The sequence below is a fragment of the Panthera pardus genome, unplaced genomic scaffold, assembly GCF_024362965.1.
Source record: "Panthera pardus isolate Hobbes unplaced genomic scaffold, ASM2436296v1 HiC_scaffold_13, whole genome shotgun sequence".
Lineage (NCBI taxonomy): Eukaryota > Metazoa > Chordata > Mammalia > Carnivora > Felidae > Panthera > Panthera pardus.
The window spans coordinates 43,481,709-43,495,977 of NW_026526688.1; the positions used below are offsets into that span (position 1 = coordinate 43,481,709).

Here is a 14,269-nt window from a genome sequence, read left to right on the forward strand (position 1 = left end):
TGTCCAGGCTCTCTGCTTAAAAGGAATTTCCTGACTAAGGTGTAGTGAGATGACACCCAAACACAGCTTAAAAATCTAATAGACAGAGATTTGGGTAAGTGAAGGCTTAGGAGGCTGGAAGCTAGAATTTGCTGGGAAGACTATTTCATAAGAGGGAATTACTGACCAAGAACAACTTCCAGAGAAAGAAAGATTATCAACATCTGTAAGATGAAAATTTCTAAAATCACAGAAGTCTGGAAATTGTCCAAGGTCCTACCAGCCCAAACATACAGACCTTGTTGAATTCACAGAACATTCAGTAGAAACCATAAAGGGCCATAACTTAGAAGTGCGGCAAATTTACTCTCTGCCCTAAAAAGAACGTAACAAGTCTTGAAAGGAAACTAACCTGCAAGTAATTTAAAGAAATTCAATTATTTTTAAAGCAAGAAGTCATTCAATAATACTCAATTCATAAGATTCAGTATGTAATAAAAATATGAAGGAGGAAAATGTGGCCCATAAATAGTAGAAAAATCAAGCCAACGGAGCCCATACTTACTAATGTTAAAAGTGACAGAAGTAACAGACAAGAATGTTAAAATAGCTGTTATAAACAAACTTTATAGGCTCAAGGATATAAAAAGGACCTGAACATAATGAGAAAAGCATTAGTAGATATAAAAAAAGAGAACAAATAGGAGGCGCCTGGGTGGCTCAGTCAGTTAAGCATCTGACTTTTGCTTTTGGCTCAGGTCATGATCTCAAGGTTCCTGAGTCCAAGCCCCACTTGGGATTCTCTCTCCCTCTATCTGTGCCCTTCGCCTGCTCACGAGTGCTCTATAAAAATAAATAAACATTTTTAAAAAGAACCAACAGAACTTCTAGAATAAAAACTACAGTATATGAAATGAAAATATCATAGATAAAAGATTTCTGTTCCATAATATCTGTTCTAGACTTCTAGAGAGCTCACATTTAGTAAGAATGTGTTCTTCCTGACGGGCCAAGGACGTTAGCAGCCTTTCAGAACCTTGGGAAGAGAGACATTCACCTATATTTATAAATATTTCAAGTGAGATATGGTAGGGAAAATTTCTTGGACTTGGTTTCCTAGCCTCATAGTAAAATATCATTTTAAAGATCCAGACCAAATTCCTTCTGAATTTGTCAGACAGTAACTCTCTGGTTCTAGTTTGCTCAAAATTGTATGTTCACCTATTTATATAATCAACCCAAAACCAAGACCCATCATTTTTATGCTGAGAAATGATATTTGACATTATTCATGATCAAAATGTAATACTTTTAAGAAAATGTATTCAAACTTGGAAATAAGGCAAAGAGGGATCTGAATTCCTCATCTGAGAATTATTTCAATATGGTAGGGGCCTGAACCTTGTTTGACTTGCTTTTACTGCTGATTAGACTCTAGACTTTATACATTTATATATCATTACATGGATTAATTTGTCTGGAAAAGATGCGGGAAGTCACAAACACACAAACACACACACACACACACACACACACACACACACGAAAGGAATAACTTAGCACTGAAAAGTCATGAAGCAAAATTTATAGGAAATATAAACAATATCACAACAAATATTCAAAGAATTCATTATGACTTTGAGTCTAGAGAAGATAACATAGACCTGTTTCTGTGTGTCCTTGCTAAGTACAATTATAAAATATTATAAAATTATAAATGGCTTGGGAGACAAAAAGAAGAACTCAGTGGTGGTCAGAAAAAGGGTGAGTTGGTTTGAGACCTGAACTGGAAGAACAGTAGTGTGTCTTGTGCTTCTCCCCATCTCCCCTCTGCTCCAACCCAACAGAAGTCCATCCAGATCTTGCACCTCAAACTAGTACCAGAAGGCAATCCAGTAGGCTCATTCCTTCCCCAGATCAAATGTTATCCCCTCTGACAACATCAGAGGATATCAAGACTAACACCGTCAGCTGCAAGAGGGATGCATTTAGAACCCCACCAATAGTAAATGGCCAGAGGAATCTTTCTCCTTCCACTTGGGACCTAAGACTCTCCTCTCTTCCTCCTAATAAAAGGACAGCTGGGCAAAACCAGCAAGAGGGACTTAGTCATGGCAAACAGTCCAGTTGAGAAGCTACTTTTACCCCACAGCCCCACTAACTTGAAACTCTAGAGATTCTTTCCTTCTCTAGGAAGTGCCAGGACAGGCAAGTAATATTGGAGAAGGAGCCTAAACAGAGCAAGCAGCCAAACCAGGAAAGCCACTACCATGTCTAGATGAACCAGGGTGGATGGGTACAACCAGAAGGAGAGATGCAAACATAACAAACAAATGAGCTCAGCAAGCTTTTTTGATCTTCTCAGATCCTAGTGATCTGAGAGTCCTTTCTCTACCCAGACACATAAAAGTAACTGTAGGGGTGAAAGGGATGGAGGGACCAAATGGAGGATTCTAATACACCCCTCCTCCCTGAGAGACGTGCTGTTGCTTGGCCTGGGGAAACTCCTCCTATCCCTTCAGGAAGCACCACACTTCTAAATAATTCACATGTCAAAGAAGAACTCCCAAAGGAAGTAAATAACACATAGAACTGAAAGGAAATGAAACTATAGCATACCAAAATATGTGGGGTACAGCTAAAGCAGTGCTGAGACAGAAATTTATAGCACAAGATGCTTAAATTCAAAATGAGGAAAGGCCTTAAATCAATAATTTAAGTTACTACCTCAAGAAACTGGAGAAGAGGAAAATAAACCCAAGGTAAAAGGAAAGAAAGTAAGAGCAGAAATTAATGAAACTGAAAATAGGAAAATGATGTGGAAAACCAATGAAACAAAAACATTGTTCTTTGAAAACCCATATTAAACTGATGAATATCTACCAAGACTGAGAAGTATAAAAAGAGAGAACTATCACCAGTATTAGAAATTGAGTCAAGGTTATCACTACCCAATCCTTCAGACATTAAAAGAGATGATAAGAAATACCATGAACAACTTTACAGACATAAATTCAAAAACTCAGAAGAAATGGACCAACTCTTAGAAAATCATGAATGACCAAAATTCACCAATAAGATATTGATAACATGAAGATACTTATAACAACTGACTTTGAATTCATAATTTAAAAGTTCCTTAGAAAACTCCAGACCTAGATTATTTCAGGGGAGAATTCAACCAACATTTCAAGACCAATTAATGTATTTTTTAAATAATCTCTTCCAGAAAATAGAAAAGAAGGGGGTACTTCCCAAACTCATTTTATGAATTCATATAATATATTCAGTATCAGATAAACACAGTATAAAGAAAGAAAACTAGAGACCAATATCTCTCATGAACTTAGATACAGAAATTATTCAACAAAATATTAGAAAACTAAATCCAATAATGTATAAAAAGAATTATAAACCATGAACAATTTATATCAGGTATATAAGGCTGGTTCAACATTCAAAAATCTATCAGTGTAATCCAACATATCAACAAAGTAAAGAAGAAAAATCATATGACTACATCAAAGGATAAAGAAAAAAACATGTGACAAAAATTAAAAAAAATTAAAAACCCAAGGCACAGGATAAAAGCTCTCAGTAGAGGACAATTAGTTCAACATGATAAAGAGCATCTACAAAAAGAAAACAAAACAAAACTACAAATAACATCATGTTTAGTGATGTAAAGCCCTAACACTTTCCTCCCTAAGATCAGGAACAAGGCAAGGATGTCCACTTTTGTCATTTATATTCAATACTGCACTAGAAGTTTTAGCCATGGCAGTAAAGCAATAAAAAGAAATTAAAAGTATATAGAATGATGAGGAAGAAACAATATTGTCTATATTTCCAAGTTACATGATTTGTCTATGTAGAAAATCCCAAAGAAACTCTGAAAAAAAAATCCTGGAACTAGTATGTTAGTTCAGCAACATTACAGGATGCAAGATACACACACACAAAGTAATGGCATTTCTATAAACTAACAATGAACATGAGGAAACCAATGTTTAAAAGCACAGAATAATTTCTTTCACTGTGCAAAAGTGTTTTTTGTTTCATGTAGTCCCAACAGTTTATTTTTACATTTGTTTCTCTTGCTTTAGGAGACATCTCTAGAAAAATGTTTCTATGTCAGAGATATTGCTGCCTGTGTTCTCTCCTAAGATTTGTATGGTCTCAGGTCTCACATTTAGATCTTTAATACCTTATGAATTTATTTTTGTGTCTGGTGTAAGAAAGTGGTTCAGTTTCATTCTTTTGCATGTAGCTGCCCAGTTTTCCCAACACCATTTGTTGAAGAGACAGTCTTTTCCCCCATTGTATATTATTACCTCCTTTGTCATATAGTAATTGACCACACAAGCATGGATTTATTTCTAGGCTCTCTATTTTATTCTATTGATCTATGTGTCTATTTTTGTGCCAGTACTGTACTGCTCTGATATTACACGGCCATAAGAAATGATGAGATCTTGCCATTTGTGACAATATGGATGGAGCTGGAGGGTATTATGCTAAGTGAAAGAAGTCAGACTGAGAAAGACAAATATCATATGATTTTACTCATATGTGGAATCTAAAAAACAAAAATGGGTAAACAAACAAAAAAAGCAGAATCAGCCTACAAATACAGAGAACAAACTGATGGTTGACAAGGGAAGTGGGGGGGATGAGCAAAATGGGTGAAAGGAAATGAGAGATATAGGCTTCTGGTTATGGAATGAACAAGTCATGGAATAAAAGGTGCAGCACAGGGACTATAGTCAGTAGTACTGTAAGAGCATTGTAGGGTGACAGATGATAGCTACACTTGTGGTGATCATAGCATAACATAAAAAGAAGTTGAATCCCTAAGTTGTACACCTGAAATTAATGGAACGTTGTGTGTCAACTATATAAAAAAAAGTTCTAATAATTACAATCATTCAAAAGAAAATGAAAAAAATATGTATACACTTAAATAATGTACCGGATTGGTTTTTTGAAGAATGCAAAATGATGATAGAAGTAATCAAAGAAAGCTTTAATAAATGGAGAAATATTCCAAGTTCATGGGTTGGAAGTTCCAGTGTTACCAAGATGTCAATTCCCTATAAATTGATATAAGTTTAATGCAATTTCTATTAAAATTTCAGCAAGGTTGGCTTGTAAGAAAAAAAGAAGCTTACTCTAAAATTATATTGGTAAATACAAGTGATAGAATACCTAAAACAATCTTGACAGAATAAAATGAAAGGAATCACTCTACCACAAAATAAGGTTTCTTATATAGCTAACGTAATCAACACTGTGTTATTGGTAGAGGAACATAAAACCAATAAAACCCCAGAAATATACCCACATAAGTATGATCAATAGTTTCTGAACAAAAGTGCAAAGCAATGTAATGAATGAAGTGTAGTTTTTTCCACAAATGGTACCAGAGCAATTACACAACTGTGGTGGCTAATTTTACATGTCAAGTATGACGCACAGTTGTTTGATGTGAAAGGTATTTTTATTTTTTTTATTATTTTTTTATTTTTTTTATTTATTTATTTTTTGTGTGTGTGAAAGGTATTTTTAGATGCAATTAACATTTAAGTCAGGAGACACTGAGTAAAGCAAATTACCTTACATAATGTGGGTGGGATCCATCTAATCAGTTGAAGGCCTTACAAGCAAAGACTGACGTTTTCCCAATAAAGAATTATTCTCCTGATTGCAACACAGAAACCAACCAGGGTTTCCATCCTGCTGCTCTGCAGAATTCAGACTCAACACTGTAATATCAACTCTTAACTGAATTTCCAGACTGCCTGCCTGCCCTATAGATTTCAAATTTGCCAACCGCCCACAGTTAAATGACCTAATTCCTTGAAATAAGCCATTCCTCTGTCTCTGTAAATACACACACACACTATTCTGTTTCTCTGCAGAACCATAATGCATTATCCACAGTCTTAACCTAAATCTTGACCTAAATCTCACACCTTATTCAAAAATTTACTCAAGATAAAGAACATTTAGAAAAACACATAGGAGAAAACTTTGGGTATCTAGGACTAGGCAAAGCGCTTTTTGAGTTGACTTGAAAGTGTGAAAGCCCATGTGAAGAGGATGAAAATTAAGCTACAGATTAAAAGAAAATATTTATAAGCCACATAACTGATAAAAAAAAACTAGCATCCAGTATAGAAATCTCAAAACTTGACCAAAAAAAAAAAAAAACTGGGCACCTTGGTGGCTCAGTCAGTTAAGCATCCAACTCAATTTCGGCTCAAGTCATGATCTTGTGATTCATGGGCTCAAGCTCTGAGTCAGGCTCTGTGCTGACCATGCAGAGTCTATTTGCGATTCTCTGTCTCACACTCTCTCTTCCCCTCCCTCACTCACTCTCTCTCTCGCAAAAATAAATAAACTTAAAAAAATCCAACCAGAAAATGCAAAAAGGACTTCAGGAGACATTTTATTGGCAGTGATATACAAGTGGCAAATAAACACATGAAAAGATATACATCATTAGCCATTAAGAAAATGCAACTTAAAACCACAATGAGATATCACTATCCATCTATTATTATGGCTAAAATAAAAATTATTGTTTATACCAAATGCTGGTGAAGATGCAGAGGAACTGGATCTCTCATATATTGCTGATGGGTATGTAAAAAGGTACAACCCTCTGGAAAATAGATTTGCAATTCCTTAGGAACTTATACATTGGCCACATGGCTCAGCAATTGTACTCCAGGAAATGAAAACTTACATCCACACAAAACCTATACACAAATGTCAATAGCAATTTTATTTGTAATAGATGAAAACTGGAAAAACCCAAATACTCTTAATGGTTAAGAATGAATAGTTAAGCAAACTGTGGTACATTTATACAATGGAATATTACTCAGCACTAAATATGAAGAAACTATTGACACATGCATCCTCCTAAATAGATCCCAAGGATATTACCCTGGCTGACAAAAACTAATCTCTACAGGTTACTACGTGATTCTATTATTATAACATTCTCCAAATGACAGAATTATAGAGATATAGAATTGATTAGAATGAGGGATTAGGGATACAGGGGAGAGGTATGAATACAAAGTAAAGCCATAAGACAGTTCCCTTTTTGTGATGGAACAGTTCTGTATCTTGATTGTAGTGGTGGTTCCATGAATATACACATGCTATAGAATGGCACAGAACTACACACACACACACTCATATAAAAAGAGATGAAATCTAAATAAGGTTTATACCAAAGTCAATTTCCTGTTTTTTATATCATACAGGTTAAAGACATTAAGACAATCTAGGTGAAAGATAGGCAAGGCCTCTCTGAACTATTTTTACTTTCCATTAAAGTGTAATTATTTCAAAATAAAAAGTTTAATTGAAAAAAAAGACCACCAATAACTGTGGCTAATTCTAAGTAAACGGATTCTGTGTAATGGTTATCCTTCTTCATATTTTTTGCCATTTCAAAAATTATTCAAAGATATATTACCTTTATAATTTACATTTTTATTAATTTTGTATTATTAAAACAGTGAAAACATATTATAATCACTAAAAATACTAGAAATAAGTGTTCTGAAATACAGAGAATTTATCTCTACGTGATGATAGTATGAATGCTTTTTTCCTCTTTTTCCTCTTCTCTATTTTCAAGTCATTTTTGATATGTGTATTTTTTCATAATTTAAAATTGCATTAATTTTAATAAATCAAATAAAATTCAGCCAGAAAATATAAAATAATAAGGAAGCACTCTAAAGCTGATTAATTCCAACAAAATGTGTTAAGCAAAAAGTACAAAATCATATATAGTATACTAATTTTTGTTTAATAAAAGAGATAAAAAATGCACGTATCAACTCCACTGTGCAAAAACTAAAAGGTAAGATAACTAGAAATTAAATAAAAACTAAGATAATAGAAACAAATAATAAAAACTAATTGTTTTTCTATTGGGAGTAGGGGAGAGTAATGGGAATGGGATAGAAAGTTTGTAGCAATGGGAATGGAGTAGAAGGATAAAAAGATGATAATTCTCTGAGTATAATCATATATAGTTCTGAATCTTAAAAATTGCTTTATATTTCACATATCAATAACTAAAATAAAATGAACAAGGACAGGGGAAAATCCCAAAGTGTACTGTTTTCAAATAAATAATCTAACCACATCACGTAGGAAAAATGAATTAACCCAAATAATTCTTGAATAAAATATTTTTTATTTCTTTTGTTTGGTTTTTTGAAAACAGTCACAAATATGAAAAGGTAGGAGGCTAGAATGAACCTTATATTGTGGATTCAATTTGGAAGTATAATTTTGACCTCATTCTTTTTAATGTAGGTATATATAGAAATATATATATATACATATATATATATATACACACACACCCATATAATGAGTGTAAGTGTGAATATATATACATGTATACATATACCATATATTCATGTGTATTTATCCATATGTTTACATAGACATGAATATTATAAAGATATAGATTTCCTAGCTCTGTCTGTTGATGGGACCAGAAGCAGTGACACTCCAGTAGCAAAAAGCACAATTAATACCTAGATCTTGTTTTCTAAATACCATTTCCCATTCAGATAAACCAGGGCTTCTTAGAGAATGGCTGATTTTAGAAACTGGGGTAGGAAACATGCAATATGAATGAACATCTTGTGATTCCAGAAAGTAAGGAAGCATTCAAAAAGAACAACAACAAAAAACCTCAAAATGTTAGGAGTTTGTCAAAGAGACACATGAGTCAACTAAAAGAACTCCCAATGGCCAAAGCTAGAAAAAGTTGAACAATGAAAGAAATACAGTAGCACTGGTTTATAACCCAGACTATAACACAAATATCCGTGAGTCTATAATCTTACAAATAAATGATTGAATAAATAAATGGAGAAAAATAGACAAGCTATTGAGCCCCCAAGGTGAAACATAACTTCCTACTCCTGAAATATGGACTATGCACAGTAACTTCTTTCAAGGAAGGACAACATGGAAAGGGAAATAAAGAGTAATTTTACAGTGAGAAATCTGACAAACATTACATCAGGCAGGCCATCAAGGTTAACATCAACAAGTTATGTACATTTGATAATGATATGGTGAAAAGACACTTTACGTCTGTGGTCTTCCTCCCAAGCCTAATCATAAGAGAAACATCAGACAAATCTTAATTTGAGGGACATTCTACTGAGTATCTGACCAGTTCTCCTCAACTGTCAAGGTCATCAAAAACAAAGAAACTATGAGAAACTGTCAAGAGAAGCCTAAGGATACATAACTAATAATTGTAATGTGGTATCCTGAGTGGAATCCTGGAAAAGACTTTAGGTAAAAGAAATCTGAATGAAGTATGGAATTTATTTAATAAGAATGTACCAACATTAGTTCACTGATTATAACAAATGTACCATATTATGGTTAGATGTTAGTATCTGGGAAAACAGGATGTGCTGCTTATGGGGAAAGATGGGCAAGAGGGAAATTTGGGGAAGTAATGCTATGTTCTAAAACTGGATGTGGTGATGGCTGTACAATTCCATACATTAATCAAAAGCAAATATTTGTACACATCATGGGTAACTTTTATGGTAAATAATATCTCAATAAGTCTGTTTAAAAATGAATTGTTTGGTGTATGTTCAAAATGAGTATAACCATAAAAAAATTCTTAAAACACTTTAAGTGTCGTTGTTCTAATTACCATATCAGGACCACACACAGATCCATCTTCTACAAATGTATCATCTCTTTCTTCAGGACTGTCAATTGTTGTCCATGGATTTTTATTTGCCTTGTTTTGGTTCCGATATGTAGATACACACATTTCTTCCCGTACATGTGTGTAAATCACAGATAAATTTGCACGTGACACTAATTCTTTGTGTGGCCAAGCACAAACTAATTTTCCACATAGAAGATGACTAGAAGCATAAGGCAGAAAAAATATTCTCTTTTTACTGAAATAACATAGATTGCTGATATACCTAAGTTTTTTTAAAAAGTGCCTTACTAATTTAACTCCAGGTCTCACTAATTTTCTCTCAGCAAATTTTTTGAGCACAGTGACTTATGTATGATGTGACTCTTTTTGTTTTGTGAGGCGAAGTGGCAAGGGAAAAAATAATGATATTTGCAACCTGACAGCCCTGATCTGTCTGATATTAGCTTCTGAAATTTGAGCAAATTATCACTGGTTTTCAATTCTCTCATTAGTAAAACAGGATAAATAATTCTCACTATAAATATCGTTGTTATAACATTATAGGCACTGAACACATGTTATTTGTAGGCAATGGGTAATACTGTTCAGCTCAGATCATGAAACAAAGAAATGTGTGATAAACTGCCATATAATAAGATATAAGATATATTATCATATACATTCTAGGATCTTGGCAATATATAACCAACATCCCAAACAAAATTATAATTTTCTAAATACATACGCATAACCACAATGGTTTCGGCCACAGTTTCCATATCTATCTCCTCTTGAGTTTACTTCGTCATAACAAGCAAATGGAGCACCTCTAGAAGCTGAAAGAAAAAAATTTAAGTAAATTACAAAACATAATTCCAACAATCATTATATAAATAATAAACTCACTTTGGAAATTATAATGTGATACCTAAGGAGGCTTATAATTGCCTAGCATTAAAAAGTTGCTGGAGTAGATCTGATTAAAAAGAGAGCTTCTCATTTTAAATCTATAGACTTTGTTCTGCACCAAACAGAAAATAACCAGCAAAATTATTCAAATGCTGTTACATTATTAGGAATATAAGTAGCCATAGCTCTCTCTTTGTCCTCTAAATTGTTTACTTTCTTAGTTTCCTATCCAGTGTGAAAACATAGTTTGTTCTTAGTCCAAATGAAACAGGAGAGAAAGAGTATCTATAATGCAATGCTGATAAGAAACCCAAAGAGCATTTGACTTAACTCTTCTTCTACACTTAAGCCCTCATCTCTGTTTCCTAGTATGCTAACAATCACTAAAAAAAAGAATTTTGAAGGGCTCCAATCCCAAGTGGCAACTTACGAAGACCCTGAATTCTCCTCCTTCCATGGACACACCAAATATACATCTATTTATAGAGAAATTCCTCCTGAAGAACTGAGTACTGAGTGAATGGTTTCTACACAATGAAATACAGAAAGACCATAAAGAGAATCACAAGAGAGGTGGAGACATGGTAGCAAAGGAAACTTCCACCCTTGATGCTCCAGTAGGGAGGGATAGGACTGAGGGACCATGAGCAGATTCATCTGCCCTGAAATCACAGGGGGGAAAGATGCAATTTAAAAGAGCAACTAAAATATAAAAGATGCAGTTCTAGAACTCCGCCAAATACTAGGAGAGCTATAGGAACTCTCTATGGGTCAGAGGGGCTGGCAAGCACCACAGTTAACATATCCCCTCCACCTTGATAGCATAGGCAAAAGCAGGATCCTGATACCACAGCTGACAATTTTCTCAGTGAGATCTGGGTCCTTGGCCCATACCAGCCCTGGACCCTATTGGCACAGATAAAAAGCTGTGGTTTAAAGGAGCAGCTAGAATATAAAAGAACTAGCCTTAGAATCTTGCCTCATGGCAGGGAAGTTACTAAAACTCCTTTGGGTTGGAGGGGCTGGCAAGCACCACAATTTGCACCCTCTTTCTACGTTGATAGCATGGACAGGAAAGGGGCCTGGGTGCCCTAGCTGGTCTACTACCTCAGTGAGTCCCAGGCTCCTAGCCCATGACATCCCCAGTAATCCCACCAAGGTGGCCAAAGCCACACCAGGGCACCCCTGGTCCATGCTCACTACAGCTCCAACCATCTTGCCCAACTGACATAGGTGCAAAGCACCTGGGGAACACACCAGGCCCATACCACCTTGACTATAGATGGATTTATGGGGGCACTCCCAGTTCAGAATGCCCTGGGACCTCCCAGCTCACACCTGCTTTAGCTCCAGCCACCCCACAAGAACAACCCCTGCACAAAGTGCCCTGGGAACCTCCAGCCCATGCCCTGCCTTGCTTTAGATACCCTGTGCATGGAGTGCCCTGGGACAACATGACCTTCATCCACTTCAGTTTCAGCTCTGCACTCTGTGCAAAGAGCTCTGGGACTCTCCCCTCTCCCTCCCACTGCCAGTTTGCACCCACTTCAGCTTGCAAGAACAAAGATCAAGGTTAGTTGAAGGAAGGAAAGAATAAAGATCAGAGTAGAAATAAATAAAAAATTTAACAAACAAAAAAAAAACAGAAGAGATCAATGAAATCAAGAGCTTGCTTGTTCTTTGAAAAGATAAACAAAATTGATAAATCTTTAGCCAGACTCATTAAGAAAAAAAGAGAGAGGACTCAAATAAATAAAATCAGAATGAAAGAGCATAAATAACAATTGACACCACAGAAATACAAAGAACTATAAGAGACTACTATGAAAAATTATATGCCAACAAATTGGATAATCCAGAAAAAAATATATAAATTCTTAGAAACATAAAATCTTGCAAAAGTGAACCAAGAAGAAATAGAAAATTTAGGGGCATCTCAGTTAGTTGAGCAACTCTTAATTTTGGCTTGGGTTGTGATTCCAGGGTCATGGGATCAAGCCCCATGTTGGGTTCTGCACTGAGCATGGAGCCTGCTTGAGATTCTCTCTCTCTCTCTCTCTCTCTCTCTCTCTCTCTCTCTGTCTCTTTCTCTCCCTCCCTCCCTCCCTCTGCCCCTCTCCCCTGCTCATGTAAACTCTCTCTTTCTTTAAAAAAACAATTTAACAAAACAAGAAATAGAAAATCTGGACACACCAATAACTAGTAATGAAATTAAATTAGTACTCAAAAAACTACCAAAAAATAAAAGTCAAGGTCAAGAATTCTACTAAACATTTAAAGTATAATTAATACCTATTCTCCTCAAACTTCCAAAACATAAAAGAAGAGGAAAGTTTCAAATACACTCTATGCAGCCAGCATCACCTTAAGACCAAAACCACATAAACATACTACAAAACAAAAACTGCAGGTCAATATCTCTGAGTAACATACATACAAAATCCTCAATAAATATCAGTAAATCACATTCAACAATATATGAAAAGGATCATCCACCACAATCAAGTGGGATTTATTCTGGGGATGCAGTGATGGTTCAATAATGTGGATACACCACATTAACAAAATGAGGGATAAAATTATATGATCATTTGTCAAATGCAGAAAAAGTATTTGACAAAATTCAATAACCTTTTATGATAAATCTCAACAAAGTGGGTTTAGAGGGAACATACCTCAACATAATAAAGGTCACATATGAAAAACCCACAGCTAACATCAGACCCAATGGTGAAAAACAGCACTTTTCCTCTAAGATCAGGAAAAATACAAGAATGTCCACTCTCACCACTTTTATTCAACTTAGTACTAGAAATTCTAGCCACAGCAATTAGACAAGAAAAAGTAATAAAAGAAATTCAAATTGGTTAGGAAGAAGTAAAACAGTTACTATTTGCAGAGGACATGATACTATATATAGAAAAGCCTAAAGACTCCACAAAAAAAAACTATTAGAAGTAATAATTCAGTAAATGTGCAGAATTCAGTAAAGTTGCATGATATAAAATTAATATGCAAAATTTTCTTGTGCCTGTGTACACTAACAATGAAGTAGAATAAAGAGAAATTAATAAAACAACTCCATTTACAATTGCACCAAAAAATAATAAAATACCTAGGAATAAACTTAACCAAGGTGAAAGACCTGTACTCTGAAAACTAGAGCACTGACAAAAGAAGTTGAAGATGACACAAACTAATGCAAGATTCCATGGTCATGGATTGGAGGAATCAATATTATTAAATTTTTCATACTACCCAAAACAATCTACACATTCAATGAAATCCCTGTCAAAAATTCAACAGCATTTTTCACATAAATAGAACAAATAATATTAAAATTTTTATGGAAGCACAAAAGACCTCAGCCAAAGCAATGTTGAGAAAGAAGAACAAAACTGGAAGTATCACAATTCCAGGTTTCAAAATATGGTGCAAAGCTGTAGTAATCAAAACAGTATGGTACTGGAACAAAAAGAGACACCTAGATCAACAGAACATAATCCAGAGACCAGAAATAAACCCATACTTACATTGTCAATTAATCTATGACAAAGGAGGCAAGAATATACACTGGGGAAAAGGCAGACTCTTCAATAAATAGTGCTGGAAAATTGGACAGCTACATGAAAAAGAATAAAAATTGGCCTACTT

General features: G+C 34.7%; 1 protein-coding gene across 3 annotated transcripts in view; it reads right to left on the reverse strand.

Annotated features, from left to right (window-relative positions):
* LOC109262292 (disintegrin and metalloproteinase domain-containing protein 5-like) overlaps window positions 1–14,269 on the reverse strand; it is a 134,262-nt gene that overhangs the window by 23,631 nt on the left and 96,362 nt on the right. For all 3 annotated transcript variants that reach the window (XM_019440723.2, XM_019440722.2, XM_019440724.2), the window contains 2 exons: window positions 10,452–10,542; window positions 9,707–9,926 (listed from right to left, as the gene is read on the reverse strand). In XM_019440723.2, coding sequence (XP_019296268.2) covers window positions 9,707–9,926; window positions 10,452–10,542 — 311 coding nt within the window. The remainder of the gene's footprint in view (window positions 1–9,706; window positions 9,927–10,451; window positions 10,543–14,269) is intronic.